Source organism: Mytilus californianus, unplaced genomic scaffold (genome assembly GCF_021869535.1).
Source record: "Mytilus californianus isolate M0D057914Y unplaced genomic scaffold, xbMytCali1.0.p SCAF_40, whole genome shotgun sequence".
Taxonomy (NCBI): Eukaryota; Metazoa; Mollusca; class Bivalvia; order Mytilida; family Mytilidae; genus Mytilus; species Mytilus californianus.
Genome location: NW_026262691.1, coordinates 1,241,155 through 1,252,280, shown reverse-complemented (window position 1 = coordinate 1,252,280; position 11,126 = coordinate 1,241,155). Strand labels below are relative to the sequence as shown.

The 11,126-nt window shown below is 32.6% G+C and overlaps 1 protein-coding gene across 50 annotated transcripts in view; it reads left to right on the top strand.

Moving 5' to 3' along the window:
- The first annotated feature begins 4,234 nt into the window (after positions 1–4,234).
- LOC127699763 (sodium/potassium/calcium exchanger 1-like) overlaps positions 4,235–11,126 on the top strand; it is a 29,223-nt gene continuing 22,331 nt past the window's right edge. For all 50 annotated transcript variants that reach the window (XM_052203105.1, XM_052203103.1, XM_052203106.1 and 47 more), the window contains exons 1-9: positions 4,235–4,309; positions 6,822–6,856; positions 9,036–9,076; positions 9,354–9,381; positions 9,627–9,667; positions 9,946–9,973; positions 10,219–10,259; positions 10,558–10,585; positions 10,835–10,875. In XM_052203105.1, the coding sequence (XP_052059065.1) occupies positions 4,260–4,309; positions 6,822–6,856; positions 9,036–9,076; positions 9,354–9,381; positions 9,627–9,667; positions 9,946–9,973; positions 10,219–10,259; positions 10,558–10,585; positions 10,835–10,875 (333 nt within the window). In that variant the 5' untranslated portion in view covers positions 4,235–4,259. The remainder of the gene's footprint in view (positions 4,310–6,821; positions 6,857–9,035; positions 9,077–9,353; positions 9,382–9,626; positions 9,668–9,945; positions 9,974–10,218; positions 10,260–10,557; positions 10,586–10,834; positions 10,876–11,126) is intronic.

Genomic DNA, 11,126 nt, shown 5'->3' with positions numbered 1-11,126 from the left:
ACATGTCGAACGCATCTCCTCTGAGACTGCTTGAAAAAAAATCATACTTAATAGTAGGATTGTTTTCCATCATGACATTGTGCAATTGACCATTTTATATTGTCATTTCACTTTGAATCGACCAGTTTCAAACGAGTTATGGGACTATGACCATTTATTTACTATTGAACCGCAATGATACCTTGTGAATGCAACTCCTCTCACACTGTTCAACAGAAATCTTTTGTCCTTGGTTGAATTGTTTACCACCAATCACATGTAGTTGACATACTGTACACTCATTTGGATTCAACCATTTTAATGTGTCATTATGGTCAAATAACTTAGACATTCGTCCAAAACTATTTGTTATCCATTTTTCAAAAATTTGAGTTTTAATTTGTCAGTGCATCTTAAGCCTATCTGGCTGGCTGTAATGTAATATTGTACTAATATGTATCTATTGTTCATTCATTCATTCATTCATTCATTCATTCATTCATTCATATAGACTACTGTTGTACTAGTGTAGTTGTGTCATTTTTACATCTAAAAATATCTTTATAAAGTACTTTAAATTAATTGTATCTATTATAAAAGTTTAAATCTGAATCTTGATAAAGGAATGTTATTATTAATTGCAAATATACACTTTACTTTAATTGCAAATATACTCTTTACTTTTTATATTGAGTTCATGAATATCCAAAAGATTTCTTTTACTTAAAATAACATAGCTTTCTTTGTATTGACCCAGGTAGATTTGAAAGAAGGACGAAAGATACCAGAGGGACAGTCAAACTCATAGATCGAAAACAAACTGACAACGTCATGACCAAAAATAAAAAGACAAACAGACAAATAATAGTACAGATGACACAACAAAGAAAACTAAAGACTAAGCAACACGAACCCCACCAAAAACTGGGGATGATCTCAGATGCTTGAACGGAACATGAAAATTAGTCACATGATATTGTGTGTCCTGATTTATATTACCTGTATACCTTGAAAATTATTGTAATCTTTGTGGACACAACAAATTTACTGATTGATGACTCTATTGATGTAGTTATATGCTTGTATGCTGTACCCATTTCCTACCAGTAAAACTCACTCCACAAGTGAGTTTATTTTTAAACTGGTAATTAAATCATCAGAACCCTAGAAACAGAGTTAATTATTTCTTTACCCAAGATACGACCCTGTTACACTTATCTTAACATGTGGCATTTAGACTAGTGGCCTATCACAGTGATCAAGTTTTCAATATGAAGAACCTACTTCCATTGGTCCATGCAAAAACAAATGCTGGCAATAACCACTTGTTAGCTTTAAGTGGTTTTCTGCAATTATTTTCAGTCGTTCATCATCAATTTCTTCATCTCTTGTTTGGGCGAAGCATTTCAGATTTTTCTTCCACTTCATGTTGTTATTACAAAGGGACATAACACTGCTACTAAAAAAAAAACGCCCACTAACCCCATAATGAATATACAGGGTCTCCATGTGTTTGCTTTTAACCAGTGATATGTAAGGAGGTAAGATAATATAAAATATCTAATCATGAGATCAAAATATAAATTTTAAGGCTAAGGTTCTATTTTTGTTATTCATGGTTTATTTGGCAATTTAGGTGTCGAAACATAGTTCTATTACATGAAGTTTTATTTCTTTTGATACATCCATTGTAAAACTGGCATTGATTTTGTTAGTAAGAAATATTTACGCAACAACACATCCCATATTGCCTGATACGACCTGACACTGTTTTAGAGCTATAAAGGCTGTGGGTACCAATTTTCATGGATCGAGGAAATAATTTCGTTTTTTTGTGGATACTTGACTTTGTGGCTTCAAATTTTCGTGGATTTCATGGATATAGGTATACCATGAATTTCAATGTTCAATAGAGTACAAATTTTCTTTTGGCTTGTATGCAGAGCATGAATAATAATAAAACAATAGTATGGGTTGCTTGATACAGCACAGACGCTAACAGTCATTTTTGGGACCTCGGTTTTTGATCATTGAAGTTCTGTCTTAGTTAGACATATAGATGGCCTACTAAGGTACACAGGGATTAAACGTCCATAAGCGGTATGGGAAATATTTGGTTCTGCCGGCCAGTGCTTGGATATGGTGTTTTGACATTTATACATAACAATGAGAATTATAATAGATATGGATAGTGTAACGTAGCAAATACCCTATCAGTCATTTTGATTATTCTGTCTTTCTCTTTACCTGTGAACGGATTTCAAATGGGGTCCATTTATCTGTTGTTACCAATAGGGTGATAAAACGTTCATAAACCGGAGAGAACCATCGACTATCGGTAGGAAAACAAAGAATCCCGGGCTAACAATGTAAGTTTGGAGTCGAGCACACCTGCCACGTGCGGAAGTTAGACTTGTAGATGGCCTACTAAGGTACACATGGACTAAACGTATATGTGTTGTATGGGCTTGGATTTGAAGGTTTATGGATAACGGAGTTAATAGTAATACTAATTATGCACAATGTAACGTGGCAGAAAAATTTTCTCGTGTATTCTAGACACTGTACAGAGCACTGCTCTTGTATGTATTATACCGGTACGTAGGACAATGTATGAACTACAGATAGCATGTGTTTGTACGATTCCGGTATGCAGGACAGGGAAAAAACATTGTGGTCGAAAATGTACTATACCAGTATGCATTAGTTGTACAGTGCACTATCATACTTGTGAATGTACTATACCGGTATACAGGACATTGTATAGTGCATTACCATGGTGGTAGATTTACTTGACTACCATACATGATATTAGTCGTGATGTGGATGTACTGTACCAGTATGCAGGACATTGTACGGGCCACATACCTAAAGTACAGACCAATTCAATCTACATACACCCATGCACAATGAACACGAATGTGTTGTCACCAAAACTTACGTACACATCAACTGTACCAATTAGATCTAAAATTGAGAATGAAAATAGGGAGTGTGTCAAGAAGACAACAACCCGACCAAAGAGCAAAAAAAGAAAAACAGCCCAAGGCCACCAATTGGTCTTCAACACAACGAGAAAAATCCCGCACCCAGAGGCGTGCTTCAGCTGGCCCCTAAACACAAATATGTTCTAGTTTAGTGAAAATGGGCGTCACACATAACTTAGAAACATAAATGATCTAAAATAAAAAAAAAACTTACAAGACTAACAAAGGTCAGAGGCTCCTGACTTTGGACAGGCGCAAAAATGCGGTAAGGTTAAACATGTTTAGTGAGTTCTCAACCCTGCCCTATATCGAACAAGTTGAGATATTTAAACAAGTTTTTGTCTCGCCTTTTCCGGCGACGGCGTCAAAAATTGTTAGGTTTTCTCCCACCGGTATAATACTGTTGCCTCTATTTATATATATTGACATAATTTCCCTTTCGATTTTAAAAATTTCTGATTTTAAGTTTTTTGAGTATTGGGACTAAATTTCTGATTTGATATTGCAGAGTTCTGGAACTTTATTCGTTGAATAAATCGTCGAAAACTCACGGTCCATTTTTCACACTTTAGACGGTTATAGAATTTTATTTGTTCAAAAATCGAGGCCTCTAACTTGTGGTAGCCTTAATAGTGCTGAATTAATCATGTTTTTGTTTCAAAAGGTACCACTGTGTGTGCTTTTTTTTTTGGGGGGGGGGGGGGGAGGGTCTATCCGAGCAGTGCACACAGTATTTCTAGTAAGTTAATCATATAAATTAAGTTAAAGCGTAAGACAAGCTAAAAGAGCGACGGATGTATCATGCGCTCGTGGCGTAGCTTTTTATTAGGGTTTGGTGCGTTTATCAGATGCATGTACTTAAAACAATGGGTCAACACTATTTCGGTGTAAATTTCTAATACTATGCAGAAATACCCTGAAAGGTGTCAAATGAGCAATTTTGAAATTATTTTTATTATGGCTTTTCTTATTTATATATAAATGAGACTTGAAAAACAATCAGTAATTGCGAAACTAACAGATGTATTACGCATTATTTGTCCTGTGCCCTATCTTTGGTCAACGTACACAACCGATTACGTTGAAACATATTTTTAAATTTGTAAAATTGTTGAAAACAAACAAAAAATGTATTTTAGATTAAATAAATAGGTCTTTTAAGTATGTGGGATCCGGATCCAAACTTTTTCAAAATCCTAGATCTGCATCGGATGATGACTTCGAGAATACATACTAGAGATCTATAAATAGCATACGGGTTATTCCAACATTCATGAGTTATTGAACTTTAACATGCCATACAAAAAGAGACAAAATGTGGGATCGAAACAAGAAGAAGTGAGGTAAACTTGTATGGCTAAATCATGCTTTTATTAGACTGCATTGTGATACACGCGTCTGATTTTATTAAACGTGATATTCGTGTTTGAGTCGTTCTATGTAAGGTTATAACATGTTAATTTAAGGTATATAATATGCTATGTCCACCAGGGGCGGACCCATGATAAAGGGGGTCAACCATATGTCCCCATTTAAAAGCATTGATCGTTAAAAAAGGGGGGTTCAAACCCCCGGAACCCTCTGGATCCGCCACTGTGCACAAGGATAACAGTTACGCTGAAAGGGGCCTGGTACAGGTAACCTCTAAAAATAGTGCTATTCTGTGCATTAATATTGTGGTTTCAAAAAATAGAATAAATTAAAAGTACTGTATAAAATTCAGAAATTATTGCGTGCATTTATTATCATTATAGACCGAAATGCGATTATTATTTTTTTTGTGATACTGAGAAATATCCCGCTTCATGCATAAAAAAGAAAAAATCCAAAATGCGAGTTTAAATTATTGCGATTACATCCCTGTCGGATTTTTCGCAGTGATAAAAACATCGCAATAATTTCCGAACTCACTGTGCATGATTGTACTTTCTATTTAGCTTCTTAGAACACGTGTAACTAAAAGATGTGTACGATTTGTAAGTACAGTAACTACACAAACAACTGATTTTTATCATGATTTACATAGACTTTATAGTTTAACTTAGCTCTTCATAGAAAATATATTTATTATAGTAGATGTTTCCTTCATGATACATTTGTGATGGTAACCTATATGTTAACTTGAAATACCTCATTTTTAGCTCACCTTTCCAAATGTGAGCTTTTGCCATCACTTGGTGTCCGTCGTCTGTCGTCGTCCGTCGTCGTCGTCGTCCATCCGGTGTAAACTATTTCAAACATCTTCACCTCTGAACCTACTGAACCAATTCCAAACATACTTAAGCTGAATGATCCCTAGGGTATCTAGAATAAAGCTTGTGTTTTATTTTCTGTTTCGTCAAAAAACATGGCCCCTTTGGCTAAAAATAGAACATAGGGGTAAAATGCAGTTTTTTGGCTTATATCTCAAAAACTAAAGCGTTTAGAGCAAATCTGACACAAGTAAAATGTTCATTAGGTCAAGTTCTATCAGCTCTGAATTTTTCAGATGAATCTAACAACCCACTTAATTTGGTAATAATAAGGAAATTTTGCAGTTTTTGGTTATTATCTTGAATATTATTATAGATAAAAATAAACTGTAAACAGCAAAAATGTTCAGCAAAGTCAGATCTACAAATCAATTTGATATGACCAAAATTGTCAATTGACCCCTTAAGGAGTTATTGCCCTTAAAGGACAATTATGCACGTTTTGTTTATCATATTTTCTTACTTTACAATAATCTTCTCTTCTGAAACTACTGAACCAAATTAAATCAAACTTAAGCTGAATGATTCTAAGGTTATCTATAATAAAGTTTGTGTTTTATTTTATGTTTCCTCAGAAAACATGGCCGCCATGGCTAAAAATAAAATATAGGGTAAAATGTAGTTTTTGACTTATATCTCAAAAACAAAAGCATTTAGAAGAAATCAGACAAGAAGTTAAAGTATTCATTAGATCAAGGTCTACCTGCCCTCAAATTATCAGCCAAATTGGGTATCTGATTTTTAGGTTATTGCCCCTGAATTGATGATTTTAAGGAAATTTTGCAGTTTTCGGTTATTATCTTGAATATTATTATAGATAAAGATAAACTGTAAACAGCAAAAATGTTCAGCAAAGTAAGATCTACAAATAAGTGTAATGACCAAAATTGTCCATTGACCCTTAAGGAGTTATTGTCCTTTAAAGACAATTTTTCACAATTTGCTCATCTAGTTTGCTTACTTTAAAAAATCTTTTCCTTTGAAACTGCTGCATCTATTTCAGCCAAACTTGGGCTGAATGAGTTTCAGAGTATCCAGTATAAATTTTGTATTTCAAGAATTATAGACACTATATATGGCTAAAATGGAAAATAGGGGTAAAATGCATTTTTTTGCTTTTGAAAAAATATGACGGATACAAAGAACATTTAAATGGAATTTTTAAGCCACTCATTAATATATATTGAAAAGCAAAAATAATCATTGATGAAAGATTTAAGCGAAAAATTACAGGTGAGCGATTCAGGCTCTTGAGACCCTCTAGTTTAATTGACCATTTACCCTTAAATGCCAAAATCGAAATTTCATTAAAATAAAATTATAAGAACAAAATGTTGTATGATAGACTCATAAGAATAAAACAGGTTTACGAAATAAATATTTCACCAATGCCATTCATACTTTCTTACATGTGCATTTAGTTGACAATGTTAAGATAGATAGAGGCGAATTTAGGATGGAGTTCATTTAAATCCAAAAACTTTTTGCAAGTATATCCAATTATTTGCATGCCAACCAGGTGCCCCGCCCCCTTTTTCGTAAAATCCTGGATTAGCTGCCCATCTTGATTTAAGATTGATTTTTGTTTTATTAATTTTTGTAGGAATATGTTGACTGACATCAAACAAAGGAGTACAGGTAATTACCTTAAAACAGATAATGAAATAGATCTCGCTTCAACTCCACGTAATGCAGTTATAGATTTTGGTTATCACTGGGCACTTTTTATTGATAATGACCTTTATCCTGATCATCATCCTAGTACAAAAAGGTTGAAATTGGTTATGTCTGGTCAGCGTTCAGATATTGACTCTTGTTTAAACTCGGATCAGTTAAAATAAATGTTGACATGTTACAACTTGTCATCTTTCAGGATACCTCTTTTGATTATCCCTGATAACCTTTCACATGATAAAATTGTTACATTTTGTCAGGGTACACATCGACTGGTTATATCTAATGACCAAACACAGATTCTTATTGACAATGATTACCATACACATATTGAAATTGGCCACTTATGGTCACCATACACGGATATTTCCTTGTATTATTGGTGGTTGCCTCTGTTCATAATAACATATATTGACTTTGGTAACCTCTGGTCACCCTACATAGGTATTGACTGTGTTACCTCTGGTCATCATACACTGATATTGAATTTGGTTACCTCTGATCACCATACATTGATATTGATATTGTTACCTCTGGACAACATAATATTATACATGTATTTAATTTGGTTACCTCTAGTCACCTTTCACTGATATTGAAATTGCATGGTTACCGCTTTTCACGATGCACAGATATTGACTGTGGGTACCTCTGGTCACATACACATATATTGAATTTGGTTACCTTTAGTCACCATGTTCTTATATTTACTTTGGTTACCTTTAGTCACCCTGCACTTATTTTTATTTTAAGTTTTCTTTGGTCACCTTATAACGATATTCTATTGATAACACATTTTCACCACAAATAGATATTGCATGTAGTTACCTCTTGTCACCATACACATAAATGACAATCTTTTATCTCTGGTCACCATACTTTGAAATTGAATTTGGTCATCATACACTCAAATCAAAATAGTTGTTTCTGGTTACCATACAAAGATATTGAAATTTGTAACCTCTTTTCACTATAAACATATATTAAATTTGGTAACCTCTGGTCACGTAATACAACTATTGACCCCGGTTGTCTCTGTTCCCCATACACTGATATTGAATTTTGTTACCTCTGGTCATCTTACACAGGCATTGACTGCACTTACTTTTGGACACCGCAAACATATATTGCATTTGGTAACCTCCGATCATCATAAATTAATATTTATTTTCTAAACCTCTGGTCACCATACACAATAATGACTTCGGTTACCACTGGTCACCATACTTTAAAATTGAATTTAGTTACAAATATGAATTTTGTTTACTGAATACCATACACAGATAGTGATATTGGTTACCTCTGGTAACCTTACACTGATATTGAATTTGGTTATCTCTGGTCAACTTACACTGATATTGAAATTGGTCATCTTTTTTAATCATAAACAGATATTGAATTTGGTCTGCTCACCTTCCACAAAAATTGAACTCGATTACCTCTGGTCACTAAACAACGATATTGAATTTCGTTACTGCTGGTCAACTTACACAGGTAATTACTTTGATTAGCTTCGATCACTGCAAAAAAATTTTGCATTTGGTTAGCTCTTGTCAACTTATGATAATATTGAATTTTGTTTCCTCTTGTTACAATACACATTAATGACATCGGTTACCTGTGGTCACCTAGCTTCGAAATTCAATTTGGTACCATACGATAAATATAAATCACATTGGTTACCTGTGGTAACCTTAGGCTGATATCAAAATTTGTAACCTTCTTTCACTTTAAATATATATTGAATTTGGTTACCTCTGGTCACTTTGCAGAAATATTGACTTCGGTTACCTCTGTTCACCATACACTGATATTGAATTTTACCTCTAGTGATCTAACATAGGCATTGACATCACTTACCTTTGGACACCACAAATATATTTTGTTTTTTGTTACCTTTTGTCACCTCATGATAATATTGAATTTCATTTCCTCTTGTTACAATACACATTAATGACATCAGTTACCTCTAGTCACCATACTTTGACAATGATTGCCATTTCAAATTGTAAAATGGCTACTTGTGTTTGATTAAAAACTACTTTTATTTATCTTCTTGATTATATTGAACTGATAAGACTTGTTTACTCTTTCAAAATTTACACGAAACTTTTCTATGCTTTTATTCTTTTTTCATTTTCAGATATTCAAGGACAGCCTCAGAAGGAACATACAGTAGAACAGGTTTGATATAAATCATGAGATCAGCAAAAATATAAAATATTGAAACATTGCATTCAATACATTGATACCACTTAACTGAATGAATAATATTTTTCAGGATCGTCAAAGTCAAAAATCATCTGACAACAAAATTGAAATTGAACCTCCAAACAGTGTAAAGGGCATTTTACACTTAATAATGTCTATCTAGTATCCCAAATGTTTTAGTCACGTTATATTTATCCTCATAAGATATTTTATGAAAAACGAAGTGATTTTGTAATCTTTATTCTTACAGAAAGCTGAAGAAAAGAATGAAGTAGGTGGTATGTATTCATTTGTTTCGTTGTTAATAATATACCATGAAGGATAATAATAGAATATTTATAAGATTGTTTAGCTTTTTTTTGTCCTTGTGTTTTTGATATTTTGAGTTATTTTTAGAAACTTGCTACTTGTCATGATAAAACATACACGTAGTAACATTTTTCAGGTTGTATTGAATTAAAGGATTTTTACAAAAGATCAGTATTCACAAGCAACTTTTAAATGTTTTTATAATCTTTTGTAGCAAAGGAAATACCATCAAAGAGGCGAAAGAGAGGAGCAAAGGTTTGATATACATCATTGGTTCAGCAAGAATAGAGAATATTGTAATATAGTATTTAATTCATTTTTTACAATTAAAACAATGAATAATATTTTCCATGATCATCATAACTTAAAGCAGATCTGACTATAGATATAACTTGAAGTGGCAATCAGTTTCAAAACATGTGACAGTGAATTGTGTCTTACACTTATACCAGAATTATCCTCATAAGATAGTTTCTGCAAGATGATTTGATTTTATAATTAGGTCATAATATTTTGTATCTTTTGTTTTGCAGAAAGCTGAAGAAAATGGTGATGAAGCTGGTATGTGTTCATTTGATTTGTTGTTAAAATATATAATGATGACGACAGAATGTTTATGCATCGGCTGCCAGTAATTTTTTTTTTAATTCAAATATTTGGTGATCGATTTTCATAAAATGCTTACTTTTGTTTGATTAAAAACTGCTTTTATTTATCTTTCTGGTTGTATTTAATTGATAGGACTTGTTTACTCTTTCAACATGTACATGAAACTGTTTAGAGTTTTTATTCTTTTTCATTTTCAGATATTCAGGGACACCCTCAGAAGGAACATAAAGGAGAACAGGTTTGATATAAATCATGAGATCAGAAAGAATATAAAATATTGAATCATTGCATTCAATACATTGATACCACTTAACTGAATGAATATTATTTTCCAGGATCGTCAAAGTAAAAAATCAAATCTGACAAAAAATTGAAATTGAACTGGCAAACAATGTAAAGGGCATTTGACATTCAATAGTGTACTTTTGGTATACCAAATGTTTTAGTCACTTTATATTTATCCTCATAAGATATTTTATGCAAAACGAAGTGATTTTATAATTAGTTCATAATATTATTTATCTTTTATTTTACAGAAAGCTGAAGAAAAGAAAGTAGAAGGTGGTATGTATTCATTTGTGATGTTATTTATAACATACGATGAAGGATAATAAGAGAATATTTATATGATACTGTAGCTAATATTTTCTTTGTGTTTTTGATATTTGGTGAGTGATTTTTAGAAACTTGCCACTTTGGCATAATAAAACATACACGTAGTTACATTTTTCTGGTTGTATTGAATTAAAGAATTTTTACCAAGTATCAGCTTCACAAGCAACTGTTATATATATATTTTTTTTTCTTTTGTAGAAAAGGAAAGACCTTCAAGGGGACAAAAGAAAGGAGCAAAGGTTTGATATACATCATTGGTTCAGCAAGATTAGAGAATATTGTAATATAGTTTTCAATACATTTATTACAATTACCACAATGAATAATATTTTCCATGATCATCATAACTTAAAGCAGATCTGACCATAGAAATAACTTTAAGTGGCAATCAGTGTCAAAACATGTGACAGTGAATTGTGTTTGATTATTTTACCAGAATTATCCTCATAGGATAGTTTCTGCAAGATGATTTGATTTTATAATTAGGTCA